The sequence below is a fragment of the Phyllostomus hastatus genome, unplaced genomic scaffold, assembly GCF_019186645.2.
Source record: "Phyllostomus hastatus isolate PE091 unplaced genomic scaffold, TTU_PhHast_1.1 phas_contig_312, whole genome shotgun sequence".
NCBI lineage: Eukaryota > Metazoa > Chordata > Mammalia > Chiroptera > Phyllostomidae > Phyllostomus > Phyllostomus hastatus.
Window position 1 is genome coordinate 3,791,812 of NW_025333849.1, and position 24,729 is coordinate 3,816,540.

General features: G+C 41.0%; 1 protein-coding gene across 2 annotated transcripts in view; it reads right to left on the bottom strand.

Annotated features, from left to right (window-relative positions):
- The window catches only part of FAM120A (family with sequence similarity 120A), a 130,589-nt gene extending 113,690 nt beyond the window's left edge, over positions 1–16,899 (bottom strand). The window contains exon 1 of one of the 2 annotated variants that reach the window (XM_045839782.1): positions 16,215–16,899. In XM_045839782.1, the coding sequence (XP_045695738.1) occupies positions 16,215–16,688 (474 nt within the window). In that variant the 5' untranslated portion in view covers positions 16,689–16,899. The remainder of the gene's footprint in view (positions 1–16,214) is intronic. The other variant, XM_045839781.1, reaches the window with a different exon arrangement.
- Between the last annotated feature and the right edge of the window lie 7,830 nt (positions 16,900–24,729).

A 24,729-nucleotide genomic window follows, 5' to 3' on the forward strand; every position in this document is an offset into this window, starting at 1 on the left:
CAACATCTTAAAGCATTTAAAAATAACCAGTAATTCCTGGCTGTTTTGACATCTTTAATAATAGGTCTGCATAGTCTCTAAAGAGAGTCCATGAAATGAAAGGATGTGAGCTACCACACCCTTGCTCCCCACCCCTCCAAGGAGTTCTAGAAAAGACAACTGGCTGCTTGCTCCATAGATCAGACAGCTTGTAGAGATGAGGCGGAACTGAATGCATGAGTTCAGTATTGCATACTCAATATTTATATTTTGTGAGAGTTGACTAACCCATTCTTCCAGAAAACTGAGGCTGTAAGTAGTTCAGAGACTGGCCCTGCCTACCTCCAGGAAAGAAGCCCAGAGATGACGTGGCTTATATTCCCTGACAGCCTACTCGCTGCCCATCACTGGGCAGTGTCTCGTGGCATTACTACCACATCATCCTCACAACCACCTGGAGGTAAGAGAAGGGATCAGTCCTTCCAGGACTGTCCACATGGATGTTCGATAAGGAGAAGAGCCAGGTGCAAGGCCCAGAGGTGAGTGTGGTGTGTATGCAGCCCCACCCCACTGACCCTGGAGAAAGCAGCAGGTGATAGGGGCAGAGTAGGCAGTTTATTAGTCTACTCTGGAATGGTTTCAAAAAGGCTGCTGGGTTGTAAAACAATAGGTGATTTAGTTCCAGAGTTGTAAAATGGTTGTGCTCTCTGACCCAGTAATCTTAGTCCAGGAAATAGAGCCTAAGAAACCAACACACCCAATAAAAAAAGATTGGAAACCTAAAAAGGGTCAGGGTAGACTCCTAGGAAAAAAAAGTAAGTTAACATTAAGGAGCTAGGTAAATACAGAAGCTACATGGTGTTGTGGAGAAACTTGGGAAAAGCTTACGACAAAATACTAAATACATTTCAGAATATGATAACCTATACATTCAACCATGCAAAACTATGGCAAAAGATTGGAAGGGAAAAAGCAAAACCCACTATAGTTGTATTAGGGTGGTACAATTATGCTTATAAAAGACCTTTAAAAATTGAATAAAAAGCTGAAGCAGCACGAGTATAAGCCATGCCAATACTGGCCACCCCTGTGCCACCAAAGTGGACATAAATGCTCCCCCTCTCACATGTCCCTCTCATGCCAGATGACAACGAAGAGTACTTATCTATATATCAAAGCCTGGGTACCTAGAACCCAGTAAGCACCAAAAGAATGAAAAACACTGGTGGTTCTGTTTTGAGGTCCCTCTAAGAGTCTTTAAACTACCTATAAAGATTAGTGAGATATACTCTGTTCAGTAGAAGCCAACATCCAGTGAATTCTAGAAAGTTTTCATCTGCCTCTAGACAGTGAAAGTGGAGCACTCCAAAATCACCTCTTCCCCAAATACAATTCCGTGTTCTTTCAAAACATTTTATTTCAGACTGGCATTAAAAACAAAGTGAATGAACTGTTAATAATTTACTACAATACTAATTTACAAATGATTAACAATACCCTAAATCCTCCCCCAAAGCTCACTCAACATTAAACAAATACTTGCCTGCTAGAATTAACCTCCTAAAACAAAAAATAAAGAAACCATGCCCATAAGCACAGACTTCAAACCTGAACTAAAGCAAAGTGAGGCAAGGTGTGCCCTGGTCTTCCTCATCTTTTCTATCTCATGCATCCAGAGTAACAGTTATGGGGATGTCGGGGAGAACCAAAATTTCTAGTTTCCAATTCTGGCTTGATGCCCAACCTGCCCAGCTAGGAATATAAAATTAGTGAATCCTTTAGGTTCCTTCAACTTCTAAAATTCTAATATTCTTCCCCAACTTTAAACCCCTTATGCCTTTATGTAAAGAAAGGCAACATGGCATTAAAAACCACGAGGTAACAGAGACATGATCCTTCCCAATAAGCAAGCAATGGAAGTGGGGTGTGGCAGTACTCACTTAGGAAAGAGAAAACCACAAAAACCCTGAAAAAGTTAAGAGCTGTCTGGGTGGTGGACACAACATGACTCTTATGTACCTGTCCAAACTCAAATGATTATACATCTCATAGAGAGAATGAACTTCAATGTACACAAATTTTTAAAATATTTGCTAGGATGTTGGGGATACCAGGACAGAATGCAGACTGATAAATATATCGAACTGTATTATAAAATTTCTGAAATAACCTCACTGAGTAGGGTGGAGGGAACTCCCCAAGCTAACTTTAGAAAACAAGTTTTGAGTTGAAGTTGTGAGGCCTGAGAACAAGAGGCTAGCACACAGACACTAAATACTTCTTGGTAATGCCTCCCAGAGTTGCAGGTCAGCAATGCTAAAACCACTTACGTGAGTAAGGTTGGAGTGAATGGATGGTGGCTAAGCGGGTGCCTCCCTGTCAGAGAAGGGGATTAGAAATGTACAAAGGAAAGAGGCCAACATGACCCTATGGTGTTACATTAACCATGGAGATATCTCTAAGGACTGGTAGGTAAGAGACAACACAGGCAGGCAGGCACAGAAATCAGTAGAGTTAAGTGTGTACATATAGGTTAGCCTACACATATACATCTTTCAGGTGTCAGCCAAGGCCTGAGAAGCAGCAACACTCAGAAGTGAGGACACCTGAACCCAGATCTCGTGCATTAAAAGGGACCACCTTTGAGAAAAATGGGTGGTTCTGAAACAGGGAAATTCAAGGTGAGCCCGGAGCATCTACCTTTTAGCGCCGAAAAGAAAGGCAGTGCTCATAATCAAAGGATGGGTTGTGTCAGAGGGACACAGGAGCCCAACTGAAAGATACCCAATGACCAACTATGGAACAATTTGTGCAACAAAATGACATAATATGCATTGGGTTATAACCCGAAGTACAAAATGAATACACAAGTCCAAACTGCTATACACAAATGATGAGATAAAGGGGGCAGGTACAAATCTTCCCTAAAGAATTCAAATAATAATGTAAAATCCTTCCCCTACCTCTGAATGCGAGCTGCACTGAGTAACAACTTACATGAACCAAACCAACAAATAAGACAACAGTCATATCACAGAGCAGAGGCCTGACAGACACCCCCTTCACCAAGTGACCAGGGTCAAAATCAACTAAGTCCTGCTGACATCATGCACCCTGTGGTACAGTGTGATGAGATGGGCACTGTGCCTCTGCATATTTCCCCCAAATCATAAGAAAACATCAGAGAGCCAAAATCTGAGGCCAGCCTACAAAATACCTGATCAGTCCTCCAAAGTGTCAAGAGAAACAGAGGCTGACCTGTTTTAGACCAGAGTGGACCAATGAGACGAGTCAGCTTTAAGCAACAGGGTACCCAGGATTGGGTCCCGGAATCGAAAAGGAATAAGTGAGAAAAAGATAAAATCTGAATGAAGTATATAATGCAGTTAATTCAGTGTTCATCAATGCTAATTTCTCAGTTTTGATAATTATACCAGCTCCTAGGATATTAACATGCATGGAAACTGAGTGAAGGATACTTGAGAACTCTGAACCATCTTTGCAACTTTTCTATACACCAAAAACTATTCCAAAAAGTTTATTTTAAAAGAAAAAATTTGCCCTGATTGGTGTGGCTCAGTGGGTTGGGCATCACCCTGCAAACCGAAAGGTTCCCTCCCGATTCAATTCACAGTCAGGGCATTGCCTGTGTTGTAGGACTGAGTTGGGGGTGTGTGAGAGGCAAGCAATCGATGCTTCTCTCTTCTGTCAATGTTTCTCTTCCTCCCTTCCCCTCGCTCTAAAAATAAATAAATAAAATCTTTTAAAAAATAAAGAGAGAAAAGAAAAATTTCAATAGTCTACAGGACATCAACTAAAAGACTTTTCAGCTACTTCATCAGGTGAGTGGGCAATGTCTCTAAGTGCCTACAAAAGAACACACAGCTCTCCCGGGACAATTGGACTAAGAGAAGTAGAAGACCTCCCACAGATGGGACTGGGTTAACAACAGACCTGTGAGTGAGCGAACAAATGAACAAGGTCCAACAACCAAGTCAAAGAGCCTGATAAAGAATTGGATTCAGAGGACTAGGTAGGGTAAAAAGAAGGATAGCTGCAGTTTGGGTAGGTATAGGAAAAGGTCTGGGTTATGTCAAAACAGAACCTGAGAGGCAATTATTCAATTAAAAATAAAAATTAAATGTAGAAGTTAGTTAATACCTTTGGTTAACAGGGTCTGACAGGGCAGCAGCTGTTTTTTCCTTCAAGTATGTCTTCTGGTCTGAATGCCTTTACTCCCATTTCCCATCTTGTCTAATCTATAATCTCACCTGTGTTTTGTTTCTCTAGTTCCCTAGCCTTCCAGATCCTGGCCTAAACTGGGCACAGAATAATAAAATTGGTTAGTCTACTTCTTAATTCTAATTTTAGACGTGAGCAAAACTATTAGATATAATATTGGAAAAGTTATTTCAATTTGAACTCTCAAAAAGTATAAAGCAACCTAGAACATTAAGCCTGACTTACCTACCTACAGCTAACAGAAGGGAAAAACTCCTCCCTACAGAGTAAACCAGACTTAAAATCACGACTGGCCTCCTTACAGAAAATGCCATGCTGGTAATCAGAGACCCCCTACCACCTTAAAGGTAAAAGACCATGAATTATTTTTGCTGTGGCTGCCATCATACCATATCAGAATGCAGCTTCAGATCAAAGAGGTAAAATCCTAGCATCCTGCATGCAGAGCACGGGAGCTATGACCAAACACCTTGGAACCACTATAACACCTTGCCTCCCCTCTCCACCCATCTATCCCCAAGAAATATAGTGGATGCAGTCGGTCAGCATTGCAGAGCTTCAATAGCAGGTAAAATGCCCTATTTCTGGTCTCAATGAAGGATTTTGTACTTAGAAGGGGAAAATTTTATTCTACTATGTATTTACCAAAAACCCTAGGTAAATTTTTCTCTCAATAGTTTTAAGTTTCATCATTAAAAAGGCAGATACATCAAAACTTTTATTTTTACAAGGAATATTCCCAAGCTTACTTTGCAAGTGTAATTATTTATCAGTGCTGAAAGCAGCTATGGGACAGTCCTATAGAATGGAAAGGTAACAAAGTCAGTTACTCCTAATCTCCAGTGAAGAAGCACTTGCACAGTGAGGTTTTGTCTCTGGCATCAGGTGAGTGAACTCCACTGCCTACTTTAATACTTTCTGTACTTCCATTTCTTCATCTGCAAAGATAATAGTACTCCCCTACTTCACAGGGTAGCTGTGACGATTAAATGAGTTACTATGTAAACAGCTCAGAATCACTGATAAAGAAGCACTTGATAAATGTCAGCTTTTATTTATTTTTAAGGAAGCTATGTGAAAAGGGATCTGCTTCTTCATACCTTTGATACCAGACCTGAAACATCATGAGTTGTCATATAGATTTTTCTGACACAAAGAAAAAAAAATACTATATGTGGGTTTTCTTTAGAATAATTTTGTATCAGCTCAAGGAATAATGGGACACATCCCCCAGCCAGCTACCAGATTTAAAAGATGTAAGTCATTCTGAACAAAAGAGAATGAGTTGACCTAAATATCTGTTTGCTTGTTTGTTTTTTTTTTAATCAGGCATTCACTTTTATCCAGCAGAACTGTGGTCACTACGTATAAGTGGGTAAAACAGAGGCTACTTACTCACTACTCAAGTCCAGCAGAAGAATGAGAACATAAAAGTCAACTCTAACTTGGTGGAAGATGTTTATTGTTGATATGTACTTTCAAAAGGCAATTTAAATGTTATAATCCATATTAGCTATGTCTCTAAAAGAGAATCTCTCTGCAGGAAATCTGAAATCAAGCTGAATAGGCTTCCTACCTTATATATCTCTCTTTGCTGATAAGAACTGGGTACAGTGGTCATAAAAGCAAGGAAAAAAATTCTTTTAAAATAAAGGTGTGACACAGGAAAAGACCCTCGGCTTCATTAATCATAAGGGAAATGTAAATCAAAACCACAAGGAGCTAGCTACTATCCAAAAAAAAAAAAAAAAAAAAAGCCAAAAAACAGAAACAAGTGTTAATAAGAATGTGAAATGGGAACTACCACACATTGCTGATGAGAATATAAAATGGTGCAGCTACTGGTGCATACTATGGAAAATAGTATGGTGCTTTCTCAAAGAATTAAACATAAAATTACTATATGACCAAGCAATTCCATTGCTGGGTATATATCCAAAAGAATTGAAAGCAGGAACTCAAACAGATATATGCGCACCCATCTTCATAGCATTATTCATAGCAGCCAAAAAGTGAAAGCAATGAATATGCAAAAGGTACTATATGAGGTCTGTCCAGAAAAAAATCAAGCCAGTGTTAATATAATGAGAAAGGTTTTGCGCAACATCCAGGTAACCTGGCAGCCAAGGAGAGTGGACTGGAATGCACATGTGTGAACAATGACGACTTCACTATACTAGTCAGTGGGGGCAGTAGACCCCATTGAGCAAGCATGTGTGTTGTGTGGCTATCACATTCAAAATGACTGAGCAAACAGTAATGAATCTGTATCAAATTTAGCATTCACTTTGAACAGTCCTCCACAGAAAGTATTCAGATGATTCAGAAGGCTGCAGCTATGGGCAACTGATGATTGGCAGCTTCATCACAACAGTGTGCCCGCTCATACATCACATCTTGTACAGGTTTTTGCCGAAACCTCAAGTCATCCAGGTGACTCAGCCCCACTACAGTCCAAATTTGGCACCCTCAACTTCTGGCTTTCCCAAAAACTAAAATCACCTTTGAAAGGGAAGAGATTTCACACTGTAGATGAGATTCAGGAAAATATGAAGGTACAGCTAATGGTGACTGGGAGAACTGTGTGAGGTCCCAAGGTGCTACTATAAAGGGGATGGAGGTGTCATTGTCCTATGTATATCTTGTATTTTCTTCAATAAATGTCTCTATTTTGCATATTACAAGGCTGGATACCTTCTTGACAGACCTCTTATGTTTAATATAATATTATCCAGTCTTGAAAAGGGAGAAAATTCTGACACATGTAACCACATGGATGAACCTTGAATACATTATGCTACGGAAAATAAGCCAATCACAAAAGGACAAATACTATGTGATTCCACTCATATGAGAGATCTAGAGCCATCAGATTCTCAGAGACAGAAAGTAGAATGGTGGATGAAAGCATCTGGGAGAGGAGGAATGGAGAACTAGAGTTTAATGGGCACAGAGTTTCAGGTTGGGAAGGTAAGTTCTGGAGAAGGATGGTGGTGATAGTTGCACAACAGTATGCATGTACTTAATTTCCACTCAACCATACACTTAACAACTGTAAAATTTTTGTTATGTATAGTTTACCACAACTTTAAAAATAAAAATTTATAAAAATGAAGAATGACAACCCCCCCCCCCCCATCTTCTCAGGAATCTCAGTCACTTGGCTCCATGATGTAATGTTCAACTTGCCAAAAGATAGAAATTTTATTTCTCCTTTGGGTAATGACACTGGCATGTATGTAATGGACTATATCTGCCACGCTATATAAAAGAGTGAGACTTCTTTTTTTTCTTTGCAATCTCTTTATAGCAGACTGTCTGTGATGTGATAGAAGGTGTCAATACTTATTCAATAATAAAACTTTTCTTTCTCTGCTAAAAAATTAATAAGACAGATATCATAAAAATGCAAATTAAAACTTTAAACCAGAAATATAAAAATGACAAAAAGGGAGTAGAAAAGACCAACATTATTTGTTTTAGTGTCTATTTATCCTACTATATTAATTTTATAATAACTCCACAAACTCCTAGCAGTAACATCATTGTTGAAAATCTAATTACAAAATACAATATATTAAAATTTAAGTTCCAAAAGGCACAAAACTGTACTTGAAAAGCAACTTTTAAAAATTATAAAAATTAATTAACGATTAATCAATGTAAAAAAAATTAAGTTCCATAATTCAGAGAATCTCAGATTGATACAATTTATTTCAAGTTGGTGACACTGGCAAACTCTTTATTGAAATGTTTTATGACTCACATAGGTACAGGTAAGTGAAACACCATAGTGCTCATGTTCACCTAAGCAGTGCAGTGAGGCAGCCCTCCCCAGTCTGGGCTGGCTGGCATTCCTGCTCCTGATATGAACAAGGTATGCACTACAAAAAGTCAACCCTCCAGCAATACACCCTCCAGTCTACTTTTCTCCACTAACTGGCAAAATAACAAAAGCATGGTAGATTTAGTCTTTGTAAAGAAGCCAATTTACTCCAGAGACAAATAGGAAATGCCAAATGACTGGGGCACAAAAAGATCATGTTTCCAGATCACAGATCCTTAACTACTGCAGACTTACCGTCACCTTTACAGATAATTTAGTGTGTCAAGTTCAACTCTATACTGGCCCTGAGATGCCTAAAAACAATGTTTGACAGAACCAGGCAAAACAAGGAAAACGGCTAAATTCAACCAACTTCCCTAAGCATTCACCTCTTTTATGTCTTCAGCACAGCTCCTTTGTGACAGGTGGCCACTGGTTTGAACACAAACTTTCTACCATCTTCCTGCCATAATACTGCTTTGCACAGAGGGACTGAGTAGCTGGTGAGTCTGGAATTGGTTTACATATCCATTTATCACATGCATTTTAAAAGACCCACTAGACAACCAGGTAATGTTCTAAGAGTTAGATAACAGGTAAGGTCATCATAGGACTTTCTACAGAAAACATAATTAAAAATTTTTTAAATGATACCAACTATATACAGACATTTGGAGAATTTTAGCATACTTTTATCTAAACTGATTCATTTATGCCTAATTGGCCTATTTTTAAATTTTTGTCTATAAAGACATTGGAAAATAATCTAATTTTTCAAATTCTAAAGTCCAGGGGTGTCTAACCTTCTGGCATCTCTGGATCACACTGGAACTAGAAGAGTTATCTTGGGCCACACATTAAATACACAAAAACTAACAAAAACTAATGAGCAAAAAAGAAAAAAAGGTTTTAAGTAAATTTACACTTTGGTGTTGGGCTGCATTCATAGCCATCCTGGGCCACATGTGGTCTGAAGCCACGGGTTAAACACCCCTGCTAACTATCTCCTCTTCAGGGTGAGGAATGGGCAAAATGGGTTGAAGGTGTTAAAAAGATACAAATTTCCAGTTATGAAATAAGAAAATCTTGAAGATGTAATGTACAGCATGGCAACTATAGTTAAACATAAGGTACTATATATTTGAAAGGTGTTAATAGATTTTCAAGGTTCTCATAAGAAAAAAAATGTATAACTATGTGAGGTGTTAATGAGACTTATTGTGGTGATCATTTCACAATATATACAAACAGCAAATCATTATGTTGCACACCTGAAAGTAATATAATGTTGTATGTCAATCATATCTCAAAAAAAATTTTTTAAGTAAAGTACTTCCTCTTATTACATGGTATTTGGCATTTATTCTATGGTTGATTGCTTACTAAGGCTGGAATGTATACTATGTGCTAATTTGTTTCTCTCCATTGTATAAATTCCCACTGTATAAAACAAAATGAAGAATGTAGGTCTAGAAACATTTAAGAAATGGGATGCGTATATGTGCATATTTTAATTCAGAAAGCTAAGTTGTATTTTTTATTACTTCTCTTCATATACTTAGAAATCTCTATTTTGAACACTTATATAGCTTTACTAAAGACCAAACTTAGAATTCTTTTGTTCACACCACAATTTCCTAGCCTCCACACTGCTGATATTTGGGGGTGGTACTTTTTTGCTGTGGGGCTGTCCTATGCATTGTAGGATGTTCAGCAACATCCTAGGCATCTGTACACTAGACGCTCTCAAGTTCTGAACACTAAAAATGTTCCTAGACATTGTCAAAACACCTTCCAGTGAGAATCACACACTGGTCTTCAATGACTAGATTGTCCTATGGCATCAAGGTAAGTTCCAAATGTTGACACAAGAGAACAACAGCTAGTTCCCTGCCCTCACTAAACTCCTTGAAGTCCTCTTTCCTGTTACAGTCACTCCTCATGCCTTGCCAGTATTAGGCCTTTAACGTTTGCTAAAGAAAGAAGAAATCATTACTGGGAACCAGTCAGAAAACACTGTGTAAGAAATTTAAGATAAGAAACACTCTGCCCTGGCTGGTGTGGTTCAATGGACTGAGCCACCAAAGGGTCACTGGTTTCATTCCCAGACTGGGTTGCAGGGCAGGTTCTCAGCAGGGGGCACTCAAGAGGCAACCCCACGTTGGTGTTCTCTCCCTCTCTTTCTCCCTCCCTTCCCCTCTCTCTAAATATAAATAAAATCTTAAAAAAAAAAAACACTCTTACATAATGACCATTGGTTAAGGTGTTGAAAGGAAATAATTTGCCTGGGTATGTAGATAAAACAAAGCAAATATCCGATTGAGAAGTTGAGTGCCTACACTAAACATACAGCAGATACAAGGAGCAAAATTAGTCCCTAGCTTCAGATAGCTTATACTTTAGTGGGGGAGATACATAAGCAGACTGCAGAAACTACCACCACAAATACAGATGACACTGCTTGTGTTTCCCTGGTTCACCTCTCTGAACATCAGAAGAGACTCTGTGAAGTCTGGAATTTGAGATGGGCTTTGAAGTGTAAGCAAAATTCTGACAAGCAAAAACGGAGTAGACAAGAGGGAGCAACATAAGCAGAAGTTGGGAAGTTGGACATTTTGTGGGGAAACAGTGAGGAGTTTGGGAGCATTTAAAAGTACAGTAGAAAAAAATTGAAGGTGGAATGGGTTCAGATTGCAGGAGGTGTCTAAAAGTCTCAATATGGCATTTAGATTAATGGTTTGTTTAAGTCACTGGCAGGAGAGTGACCCACCTGAGATGAAATTCACTGGTGAGACAGCACATGTGGGAGGCCAGTCAGATCAGAGGCAATTCTGACTATTCCCCATAGTAAGATATGGTTTAATGAAATGGTATTTACCCTTAGCATATGTCTTGCATTCTGTGTTTTATTCTATTTTATTCTTTATCATTTTTTGTAGGTGCCAGTAAACATCCAGTAATTTTATGTCACAATGCACCAATTGGTTTTCAAAGCATTTGTTAGACCCTATGGGTATACTTGGTGAGCACACAGGCTGGGTACTGGAAATGAGGAAGAGGGTAAGGAGAGACTGCTGGGCTAGAACTAACATAGCACATTGCAGGGACTGGCAGGATGGGAAAATTAAATGGCAAGGATGACTCTAGGGTGGCAGTGATCTAGTATGTACATATTTCTATATACTTTGTAGGGGTTGGATAAATTATGGAATATTATGCAGCCATTAAAATGTATTAGGACTATAAGTATAAATATGGAAAGATTTTTTTCCACATACTTAAAAAACCAAAATTCCTATATAATATATTAAATAATCACATTAACCTTAAAAAAATTAAAAACTTGCCCTGGCTGGTGTGGCTCAGTGGATTGAATGAGTGCCAGCCTGCAAACCAAAGGCTCCCAATTCAATTCCCAGTCTGGGGCACATGCCTGGGTTGCTGGCCAGGTCCCCAGTAGGGGACGCATGACAGCAACCACAGATTGATGCTTCTCTCCCTCTCTCTTTCTTCCCCCCTTCCCCTTTCTCAGAATAAAAAGTCTTTTTAAAAATTTTTTTAAAATTTAAAACTATATTGTGATAACATATTGCATAATGTATAATATAAAATATACACAGGCAGCTGCTGTGGAAACCAGTATGGTGATTCCTAGAGAAATTAAACATAAAATTACCAAATGACCCAGCAATTCCACTTCTGGGTATACACCCAAAGAACTGAAAGCAGACACTTGAAAAGATTTTGTATACCCATGTTCATAGCAACATTATTCATTATTCACAATAGCCAAAAGGAAAAGCAACTCAAGCATCTGTGGAGGGCTGGATGGATAAACCTAATGTGGTCCATCCATACAACAGTGTTTTATCAAACCTAGAAAAGGAAGGAAATTATAACACAATTTTACAATATGGATGAACCTGGAAGACGTTAGGGTAACTGAAATAAGCCAGGCACAACACTGGCACACTGAAAGAAAGTAAGTATTTTAAATGGATGACTGGTATGAGTTATAACATGGTCAATTTTGAATCCTAAGTTTTGCCTGGTCAGTTGGAGGTGTTTAAGAGTAAAGTACACTGCCAGTTTTCAGTGTCTCCTGGATAGGAACTATGCTGCTCCCATTCTAAGTGAAAAAAGCAGTAGAGGCTTTTTGCTATCAAATCTTACCTGAAAGTGAACTGAGGGTAGCCACCCCTGTCCAAGCATTCTTACACAATGAATCTGAACTTTGACTTCAGCAAGGCATTTCCCTCTTTAAAAAGGTTACTGGTTATCTGTCCCCAGGTATCAATCCACAAGCCCATTTCTTCCCATACAAATGCTGGGGTAATAAAATGCTGGGAGATTAAATGAGAGACAGTTCTGTGACAGAGGACCTACCAAGGGCCTGACACCCTACAAATTAGTCCTCCTGCCCCCATCAACTATGCAAGAAAAGAGATCATCACAAAATCTCAGGCCACAGTCAAGTTTCATATTCTTTGCTGACGTGAAACAGCAGTGCTTTATGTAAGATATAAATAAATACACCAGAGCACTGATTCAGGATAAGATCTGAGGAACCTCATCATAAATACACATAGAAACAGTTAGAAACGCTCCAGGGATTTAATGCCACTGAGATTTTTAAATAACATGAATCCCCCACTAAGTGGCAAAGGTTATGATGACTCAAGGCACACAAGAGGAAATGCTCCTAGTAACCAGCAGAAACCAAATTCAGGCCAGGCAGTTTAGTTACCTGAACAAAATTAACTGATATGCAGGCCAACTTCTAATAAAGAAATAATTATTACATACTCTTCTAAGTCAAAAAAAGATTTCTTTAAGCAGAGCTGATGGGAAATTAAAACCTTTCTGCCAATTTACAGAAGCCTAAAGAAAAATATGATGGTAGATTTTAATAGGAGAAATGCCTCATATACTCAACATTACACATAGGTGTTCATGTCAATTGTCATGTTTTATTTGGGCTTTAAAAAAAAAAGGACTGATTATCATGCAGTAAAACTTCCTTTTGATGTGTAGTTCTACGATTTTAAAATATGTTAGCACCACTAGCAGAAGGGTACAAAGCAGCTCCATCACTGCAGAAAACTACCTTCTGCTGTCCCTTTATATCCACACCCCCCTTTGCCCTTCCCCTTCTGGCAACCACTGATCTATCCACATCACTATAGTCTTATCCTTACAAGAATATCATACCAATACAATCCTATCTTTTGAGCCTGGCTTCTTTCACTCAACATAAAATCTTAAAGATTCACCCAAGTTGTTGTAAGTATCAAAAGTTCCTCCCTTTTTACTGCTAAGTAGTATACTTCAGAGTACAGATGTACCACAGTTTAACTATTCACCTATTAAAGGAAATTTTGGTTGTTTCAAATTTGGGCTATTATGAGTAATACCACTGTGAGCATTCTTGTACGGTTTTTGTGTGAACAAAAATTTCATTAGGTAAATACCCAGAAATAGGATTGCTGGATCATATCATAAGTGTGTATGTTCCACTCTATAAGAAACCACTGAGCCTTTCTCCAGGGGTGTGGTGCACTCTTGAATTCCCACGAGCCACATCTACATAGTGGGGGAGGAGGGGGATTCCAGGTGGTAAGCATTCTTGTCAGCACTTGGTATTGTTGGTGTTGTTTATTTTAGCTTTTCTAATAGGTATGTGGTGATATGTCATCATCGTTTTCATTTACTTAACCATTTTAATGGACAGCTTTGAAAAATGGTACACATTACCTCACTCCCTTAGAGTAAAAATTCTTCTGACTCAAAATCATCCCTTTATAAAGGGGCTACTGAAGTACACAGGGTTGTTTTTCTAAAGTAACCCCCAGATTATACCTTTGTAAATAGTTTTTTTAATCTCCCTTGTGAGGTGTCACTTCTTGTTATTAATGGTGCTCCTGCTGGCAGACTTTCCTCTGCACCCTTTCTCAAGCTGAATTTAGATAACAGCTTATCAGAATTACATCTGAAAAGGAGAGGGGAGCATATAAGGAAGAGAACTTGATTCTTCATCAAGGAAAGAGAAAGCTTTTTTTTTCCTTTTTCTTTTTGGGTCACTGTACCCAAACTTCCTGATCTCTCCTTTGGTTGCTGGCAAATTTCTAGCATAGCAGTTAATTTTCTTTGGTATTTCCAAAAAGGTGAGGCTGCCAGATAGGTAGCCATCAGATTAGAGTCATTACCATATTAATCTATGCAATTAACACTATACTGTGATTCTATATTAGGAGTTAAAAGTTTATCTAAAGCAAAGTAATTATAGACAATATTATCTTGTGTCCAGAAACCTAAGTGGAAAAAATAATCTTACATATAAAGTTTAAAGTTTCCAAGCACTTATTTACACATTGGCCAAATTCTGAGTGCCTAGAAGGTAAGTGAGACATTCACAGGGCACCATTATAAATATAAAGAAATATTACAATTAAAAAATAATTAAAGTTCTTTCAAAAGATACAGTGACTGTACAAATACTAATTTTAATCCTAATGTTTACAGTACTCCTCTGAAAGTCACTTGATTAGAAAGCTCATCTGTCTTTCCAGTAGTAGTTTCCATCTCTGAACAAGATAAAAGTGTTCACACTTAAGACATCTAGAGTTGATTACCTCTGGTAACCTGCCTTACTTCTCCAGGAGCTCAGGCTCCAGAGTAGAAAATGCCAGCAGGAGACCCTGGCTCTCACCCGAACTTCCTCAGAGAGGAACGCTGTGTCTGTGCCATGCTTACAGACCAATAGCTGTTCTGCCAGCAGCCTCGACCCGCAGACTTAGAAACCTTGTCACCAATTGCAACAGGATGGGGTGGGACTTCCGCTATCACTTTCGGCTTAGCCACCACCATCTCAGTGCAGGCGGTAAGGGACAGTAAAGGAGAGTCATTTCACAAACTTTGGACTTCAAGCAGTTCCAGGTAGAAATGAAAGAAGGGAAAACAAATTGGAAAGAGTAGCAAGATGCGGAAAACTAACATAGCCCACAAAAGAAAAAACTTTTAAGGAAAACAGTGAAAAAGGAAGAAACTCAGGTCGAGGGTCAGTGATTTGCATGTTATCTCTGCCCTCAAGGCTGGTCCTGAAGCTATTAGTGGCCCAGGTTCAGCTAGGCGCCCTCTGCCAAAGGGACAGCAGAGAAGCCACGGCCAGAGCTCTAATTACCTGAGTGCCCGGCCCAAAGTGGCGGAGTCCCCATTGTGCAGAGAAAAGTAAATCCTGGAAACTGATTACTACATGCTCTTCTCCCAGACTCAGAACTACTCCTTTCACAGCAGACACACACAACCCAAGACTTAGTTCACATAGACTCTAAATCACAGAACTGATAAAACTTCATTGTGTCAAATGTTCCTATTCTTAGAAATCTAACATACAAAAATCAGGCAATTTCTCTAAAACTGTCATCTTACAGGAGACCTGGGCACTACCCTAAATTCTCAAGGGAGGCCAACTCCTCAGGTCTTATCCAGGTCACTGCCTGGCTGAAACACGGTAACAAAAAGCTGGCGGTTTCCACCCACCCCCACTGGCTGGGGACCCCTTCCTGTCGCCATCTAGCCCACCTGCCCCCACGAAAAACCTGTTGCTGTCCAAGCAGCGCTAGTCTGAAACGGGTACCTCATCAAAGTTCAGGCTAGTCAACAGCCAGCCTCAAAGTGTGGGGAAGCGAGATCTCGAGGATATCAAAGAGGGGGGCGCTGCACCCTGCGAGCCTGATCTGCACCTACCCTGAGCGGAGGTCCTGAGGGTCTCGAACCTCCCGGCACTCACAGCCGCCAGTCGGGTTCCAGGTAGCGCGTCCATCTTGAGGCCCGGCGGACAGGGTCTGCGGCCCAGACCTCGGCAATCCCGGCGTCGGGCGACCCTGGCCTACCCGGACTCCTGCTCCCTTGACCCTGAGTCCCCAAACCCCGGTCGACACCTGCCCCAGCACACTACGATCCTGGTCGCCCCAGACCTGGGAACCCCGGCGACCCCGGCCCCCGCGCAGACCCCACCCCCATACCCCGGCCTGCCCCGCCCCCGGACTCCCAGAACCCAGTACGACGCTGTCCCCGGCCCAAACTCCGGCCCAACCGACCCCAGCACGCCGGGACTCCCGCCCAGCCCGACCCGGGCCCCAGCTGCGCGCCTGCCGGCCGGCCGCACCTTGACGTGGAAGCGGATGAGCGCCAGGCGGATGCAGTGCGCCATGCAGACGGGCGGCAGGAACCAGACCTTGGGCGGCGGGGTGCCCTTGTTTTGGACATGGCTGACGATCTGCTGCGCCGTCTGGCGCTCGTTGCCCTGCCGCTTGACCCACTCATGCAGCCGCGCCTTCTCGAGCGCGCCGTTGAAGAAGACGAAGAGCTCGATGTTGCCGCCGAAGCAGGCCTTAGCCAGAGCGGCCAGGTAGCCAAGCATGTGGTTCCACTGGCCGCCGCTCACCCAGTCGGTGTAGAAGCCGCCGTAGAGGCGGTGCAGGCAGTTGTCGGCGTCCACCAGCAGGCGCAGCGGAGTGTGCGGGGGCCGCTGCCGCCCGCCGCCCACCAGGCTACCCCGGGCCAGCTTCTGCAGCTCCACCGGCACCACGGCGCTCGGGCAGTGCTTCTCGATGTAGTCCTGGAAGCCCTGCACGCCCATGGCGGCGGCGGCAGGCGCGGGGCGGCGGGGTGGCGGGGCCGGGGGCGGCGGGGCCGTGGCGCGGCCGGGCGGCGGCGGGTTCTAGGGGGGGCCGGGGCGGGCCGCGGGCGTGCTCATGGCCGCTGCGACCGCCATGTGCTGCTGCCTCCCAGGGCCATGGCGGGGAGGGACTGCGCGGTGCGCCGCTCCAGGCCCAGGCCAGGCAGAGGTGGCCTCTCGCTGGCGGGCGGGCGGGCGGGCGGACGGGCAGGGGCGGGGCGAGCTGACGTAAGCGGCCGGCGGAAGGGGCGGTGCCGAGGCCTGCAGAGCGCGACTGGAGAGATCTAGGGCCCTTTCCCGCCGCCAGCCGGGCGGAAGACGACCGCCCTGGAGGAGCGACCGCTTGGCTGCGCGGGCTCCGCACCGTGCCTGCGATCTCTGAAAGAGGTGGCTGAGTCCCCATCCCAGTTCCCCAGAGCAGCCAGGCTGCCCTGTCCCCATCCCCAGCCGAGAGCCGGTCACCCCAAGGAAGCCCTTTCTCGTCCTCGGTCCCAGTCACTCCGGCAGTCCCTTTCCGTCCCCAGATCCGGTCACCCCGGGGAAACCCTTTCCTGCCCCGGATCCAGTCACTCCGAAGAGGGTCTCTGGGTCCGGTCACCCTGAGGGGGCCCGTCCCCGGGAGCTGGTCACCCTGAGGAAGCCGTTTCCCTTTTTGGGGTCCGGTCGTCCCAAGGAGGCCGTGTCTCGTCCCTAGTCACCCTGAGGAGGCCCAGCCCTGTCCCCGTAGTCTGGTTCCTCTCTAGGCGGGACTAGTGCCCTGGCCGGAGTGACTGCGGAGGGAAAGGTGGGCAGACTGGTCAGGAGCTTGGAAGTCGGTGCCCTTCGAAAGGAGGAGCAAGCAGATGCCACTGGCCAGGTGGAGAAAGATCGTGTCGCTGCGCTTTGCCCCCGGGTGTAGGTACCGAGATTTGGAAATGATCACCTGCTTCCTCAACCTTTATCGTGATGGTATTTTAACTTAGAAAATACTCTCCAAACTTCCAGTTGTTCACAGGGAGGAGAAGTCCTTAATGAGGGGAAATTGAAAAGGTGTCGGATTGACCCTAGCTTGCTGGATTTACGACTCTCCTGGGTGAAATAGGGGGCTTTGGGGAGCGGCAAGTGGCCCACTGGAGCATCCTGTTGGGGAGCAAGATTCCCTACATGTGGTTCTGACTGAAGCCTCTCTGGTTTTACTGCCTGAAGGAGCCAGAGTCTTCCCTTTATTGTTTTCACACTGCTGACAGGTTTCCTGGCCCAGACCCTGCAGTGACAAATATTCTATAATGTCTGAGTAAACAAGAAATCTTAGTGTCAGATAATCGCAAGAGATTTTAAAGCAGGTCTGTTACAACATGTGAAATGCCTCCTATTTTATTGCCACTGTGAAAAACCATCTTCCCTAACTCCCTGTCCTGAGGCTGTTTAGCCCCAGCTAAGGAGAGGGAATGAAACCTTTCTTGCTCTAGCCACATCTTTTGGACGGAGATCCATTCATGAATTATGTCCCAGAGCGCTGCCAGAATGGCTTTTAAAGTGAGGTTAATACTGTAAATATATTATGCTTCAATAAAAAGTTGTAAGAACAAATCTTAGCAGAATGAAGCATTTAGAAACTCAGAACTCTTCATTTTTTAGTTTGGAAGTGGCATTTTTACTTACCTCCAGCCCTCTCCCATGTGTTCTTTTTCTGGAGAAAACTCTTTATTTAGAGGAGTGGGCCCAGACAGCAGATGCAGGGCAGATGGAGCCTGAGCAGGTGTAGGCTACAAAAAGTCCCCATATTCTTTGTCTATGAAAAGGCAAGTTTAATTTTTTTAGTTTCTTATAATATCACCTCAAATACAGGCCAGCTTGATATATGCATAAATAAAATGCTTTTAGTGTTTTGATAAGTATGTTTACTTTTTAAAAAAATGGACATGTTAATAAGCCACTTACCCATGCACAAAATTAATAATGAAGCGGGATTATATATTATATAGAAATTCAATTAGTCATTTAAAGCCACATTAAACATTGACACCCCAGAAGTATCCAGAGATCAGTGTATAACCCACTGATTCACAAAGTTCACAAGATTGGGTAGGAGTTTTAATCATTGTATTTCAATTTATTGCATTCATTCCATATATTTACCTTCACTATACTGTTTTTATTTCTTTTAAAATGCACTTGCTTTAATTTTGTTAAATGCTTTAGTGTCAGTATCTGGGATTTTGGAAATAAATTTATTTTTACCTTAAGACAGTATAGAATACAAAGCTACTGGTGTCAGACTACCAAATTTGTGTTCTAACTCTGTGCTCTTGAGAAAGATACTTAACATTTTCAAAGCTTGTTTTTTTTTATCATCTGTACAATGAGGGTAGTAATAATAGTACTTACCTCTCAAATTTTTAAAGGCTTAAATGAGATAATTATGTACTTGCAACACAACAAATGATCCATAAATACCAGGTTTTGTAATTATTACTTCCACATACTATAATTGTATAGACTTGAGAACATGGACCAGTTACTTTATTTTTTGAAATTTTAAAATTAATTTTTGTTAGTATGAAACAATTCATTTATCCATGTGTTCACCTTTAAAAATAACTAATTCTCTTATTTTTTGAGCAACATTATTAATGGCTGGCATATGTGTGGCTGAGAAATACTTTATATAAGCTGCATCCTTAGCTCAAATTTAGGGGTTGGTTGAAGTTAAGTTTTTTAAATATCATGGTAAAAGTAAACATCTATATTTAAAAATTAGTTAAAAATTGTAGTATCTTCTTGGGCTCTCAACATCTGACAACTAATAGCTGGGACCTTTCATTTCCAACCACTTAGTTTTTGGATAATTCACTTCAAGCATATGAGAAAAAATTTTTTTTATTTTAATTATTGTTCAAATACAGTTTTCTGCCTATTACTCCTACTTCAGCCCACCCACCCATCCCTCCCCACCTCCCTCCCATTTCCACCCCCCCACCCCAGTTTTTGTTTACGTGTCCTTTATGTTTGTTCCTGTAAACCCTTCCCACTCTCCCCTGAAATTCCCTCTTCTCTCCCCTCTGGTCACTGTCAGACTGTCCTCTATTGCATATGAGAAAATTTTTAATTTCACCAGGGGATTGTCATACAAATGAGAAAAAATCTGAAAAATAAAAATGCTAGAAAGGACATGTCCCCATGCTTCACAAAAATTACAAAAAGAAATCTCAGAAAAAAAAGTTGATTAATAGACAAAGAGAGCCAACCCATTGTGTGCAGACAGCAATGTGTAGAAAATCAAGAACAGAAATACTTATTTTCTGCTCTTTCACATTTTAACCGATTAGTTTTTTTTATCAATTTACCTTTAACACAAAGTAGGAAAATAATTGTCCACCTTATGTGATTTTTTTCAAACTAAAGTGTTTCATGGTAGAATGATACCTTTAATTAATATTCTACTTAGTTGAGACTTCTATCCATCAGCAATAAAAGGTCATTTTCATCGTTTCAAGTAAGGTGATAAAGATCCTTGCTCTGTCCCACATAGTCATTGGCACGTATTGGGGAGAACACCAGGCTGGGGCTAAGCTTGGAATCTGTGACCCTGGAAGAGAGCAAATTAATTCTTGCTTGGGATTTGAACGTGTAATGTTTACTTAGAAGTAGACTCTAATCTGTTAATTGATTGTCAACTTAAATTACCAGGATGACCACACATATACCTACAGTCTTGAAGATTTTCTTCCTTTTTGTTTTGGTATTCTGGAATTAGTGCTTTCTGTCTTTATGTGAATTAAAGTCCTGTTCACAGGTATGAATTCATTTTCTTTTTCAAACAGCTACAGTTGTAAAGTGTAGAGTTAAATGGGAAAGTATAAGCTAATTTTTATAAATTCACATTTCTGGGACTTTTCAAGAATAAAGGAAACTCTCAAATGCGTGACTGACAAACACTCTATAATCAATTGCTTATCATTTCGGCTGAAGGGACAGTGCACTCCTTGATCATTATATTTTTTCCTTCCCTATATACATGAGTTGGGGGTTCTTTGGTGCCCATTCTTTCTGAAGAAAGACCTTCTCTACCACTTGTGGGAATTTCTAGAGTCCCTCCCAACATCTCTTGAACATCCAAGAATTCTTCCTCATTTATCCTTACTGTCACAAGAGACTCAGGCGTCAGACTCTTTCTTGACTCTTACCCTCACCACTGAGAGCTGCTGAGGACCCAACTAACAAACACCCACAGGGGTGCTTTAGAAGACAATAGTATATTGGGGTATGTATTCTTATTTGGGTAGAAAAACTTTATAGTCATCCCTGAGGCACTGCCTGATGGAGTCTTCAAACTTATTTTTTAGTAAACTAAATCTTATTTTTAAATGTGATATAAATCTAATGAGAAATTTATTTTTTTTAACCAGGAATTCCCATTCATAAGTACAAAATTATTTTAAGAGTAATCATTTAGAGATTGCTATTAAATGGCCTATTATACTTGTGCAAACCATAAAAAATGTTTCTGGAAGAAGCAATTCTCTCACACCAGAAAATGAAAGGCACCCAGGCCTGACCATGCTGAAACACATGAACCTGACTTCCGGGGAGTCTGCAGTCTCAGACACAGGTGGGAGCACATAGTCATCCTCTGGAAATGGAACTGAGTCTCCCTGCACAGACTGTTGCCAAAGGAACAGGTCAGGGTTGTTGAAAAAAAGTTGAAAGAACAAAAATTAAGTTAAAGGTATCCAACCAGATAGTGAAAAGAATATGGTTGCTTTTGTTTTAGTGCAGGGAAGCAAACACCTGACTTGGCAACTCACCAAACTATATACAACAAAGATGTGGGTACCTTAAGGGAAGGGAAAAGGAATGCTTAATGTCCAAACAGACATATGGTCATGACATACATGGTAAAACCATGTCTGTACCCTGTCCTTCAGAGGTATAAACACTTGAGCCATGCCTTCTAAATCTTGAGCCATTGATTGTATACTGACTCACAGCTGAGCCACATGCCTAAAGAACTGTCCTGTTTTAACTCGATCCATCTGTCTCTTGCATTTACTTAACTCTCCACATACTCACTTAACTACTCTAAGAAACCAAAATCTTTATGTTACCACAAAGATTCTCATAAGAAACATGGAACTCCTCAGAGCTATCAACATACTTATACTATGACAGTTTCATGACCTATAAATCTAGATATCCTATGCCAAATAAGGTTAATTTTCAATAGTTTAATCCATTAAGTAGATAATTACTAAGTGTTCATGTTTTTCATATTTGTAATGTACATATCAAGACCCAGACTTAGGTCTTCCTCTCCAGAAGCTCACAGTCTACTAAGAAAACAAAATGTGTGGATATATAATATATTACCAAGAAAGATTGATTAATGTCAGTTGTCAGATCAGAGAATATATTATGAGAGATCATATGAGAAAAAAACTAATTTTAAATTGGAGCTTTACCTGTTCACTTTCAGTCAAGGTGTAGTAATAGACTGATTACCCTCCCACCTGAAATAACAACAAAAGACAGACAAAGTATGTCAAACAATGGTTCTTATGACAATGACTATCAGTCAGGGACAGACAGAGATCCCTGAGAGATGGGAAATAGGATATGAGCCCTACAATGGAGACAGCTCACTGCCTGGTGCAAGTTTCTAGGCTATGATGTGAGGAAGGGAACCTACAGATCTTGGCAGCCTCCCCAAGTTAAAGAAATGAAACTGGGAGTCTGGGCTGAGTAAAGTGGATAGCATCACAAAGCAGAGTACTAGAGAGAGAAATTATGTACAGAGAGGACTCCAGGAATCTGCAGAGGCTGCTCCTCAAATCTCTAGCTGAGGATTAATGCACGAATGTGAACAAGCTACTCAAGGCAGAGGGAAGGATGAGAAAGTGCAGTGCCTAAAGCTCATACAGCCAGAAGTAATGACTATTCCTAACATAATTTAAAAGTCAGCTCAAGTACTAGAAAGGACTTTTCCTCAGTAGTGAGATAAAATTTACAAAGATTCTGCAACAATGATGAGTAGGAAGCACCAGGAATCTCTCTCAACTAGACAAAAAAATGGTACTGGCAGAATCCGAGGTAACTATTTTAGAACTGGAGTCTGTGGATGGCTTGCAACTTCTAGGGAAGGGCTTTGGTGGTAAGTTTTGGTCAATTTCAGCTCAAGGCAGTAGCAGCTACCTATCCCAACATGAGACATGTGTCAAGCACTTGTGCGTGTGTTCCTGGAACACCTTGCAAACAGCTTACAGGAGCCAATGTGCAAAGAGAACCCTGTCCTCCAAGTATTGGGAATCTGTCTTCCAATCACTGCTTCTTTCTGATCACAGAGATGCAGACAAAATAGGTGGGTAGCCATTGCTGTTGCACTTCCCTCCTGCCCCCCGCCCACCACTGCACCCATTATTGCAAAAGACTCCAACTGACTTCCAGAAGACTTAAAAGGCCAGTGACCTTTTCTCCTTCTTTCACTTTTTCTCTTTTCCCCTTTAGAAAGTCAGACATTAAAGACTGGGACATTAAAAAACAACTGAATGTTTGGGGAAAATTAAAAAGTGACTGCACATGCCCAAGGATAGGCTCAGAAAAGTCCTAAGGAATTACATTTGTACCTCATGCTGATCTTTGGCACAGAGACAGACTACAACAATAAAAAAAATAAAAAAAAAATAAAAACAGCAAACCCTGGTGAGTGAAGAGAATCTGATTTCCAAAGTTATTAAATTTATTAACATTAAAGTTAAACGTCCAGTGTTAAACAAAAAAAAAAAATCACATAAGGCATACAAAGAATCAGGAACGTATGGCCTGTTCAAAGGAAAGGGTAATTCAACAGAATCTATTCCTGAAATACAGTTAATGGAAGACGTATTACTGAAGACCATAAAATGACTGTCCTTAGGTATTCAAATAACCACAGGAAGATGTGGAGAAAGTCAAGAAAATGAAGTGTGAACAAAATGAAAATATCAATACAGACATAATAAAAAGTAAACCAAAAAAATTCTGGAGTGGAAATGTTCAATAATTAAAATGAAAAATCCACTATAGAGATTGAAAGGCAGATTTGAGCAGCAAATGAAACAAACTTGAAGATAGGACAATGGAAATTACCCAGACTGAGGGTAAAAAGAAAAAAGATTGAAGACAAGAAATGGAGCTTATGGGAACTGTGGGACGCCAAAAAGCATATTTATTATAGGAGTCCCAGAAGGAGAAGAGAGAGAGAGAGAGAAGCAGTTAGAACATCTGAAGAATGGCTGAAAACACCCAAAATTTGGTGAAAGATGAATATAAATATCCAAGAAGCTCAATAAACTTTAAGATGAAAAAGAGACACACTGAGACACATTATACTCAAACTTAAATGACAAAGATGAAAAGCAAACCTTGAAAGCAGCAAAAGAGAAGCAAATTATCACATGCAAGGGATTTTCCATATGATTATCTGCAAATCTCTCATTAAGAACTTTAGAGGCCAGCCCTGACTGGTATGACTCAGTGGATTGAGCACTAGCCTGCAAACCAAAGGGTCACTGGTTCTGTTCCCACTCAGGGCTCATACCTGGTGCAAGCCAGGTCCCCAGTTGGGGATGTGTGAGAGGCAATCACACATTGATGTTTTTATCCCTCTCTTTCTCCCTCCCTTCCACTCTCTAAAAATAAATAAAGAAAATATTTTTTTAAAAAAAACGTAGAGGCCAGAAGAAAGCCTATGTACTAGAAGTACCAAAAGAAAACAACTGTCAACCAAGAATCCTGAATCTGGCAAAACTCTCCAAAAGTGAGATAGAAATCAAGGAATTCCAAAATTAACAAAAGTTGAGAGAGTTTGTGACCACTGAATCTTCCTTGCAAGAAATCCTCGGGGGAATCCTGCAAGGTGAAATGGAAGGGCGCTCAACAGAAACTCAAAGTCATGGAGAAATGAAGATCTCAATAAAGGTAGATGCATGGGCACTTTAAAAAGCTACTATTATTGAGTAATGCTTTGTAACTGTTTTTTATTTCC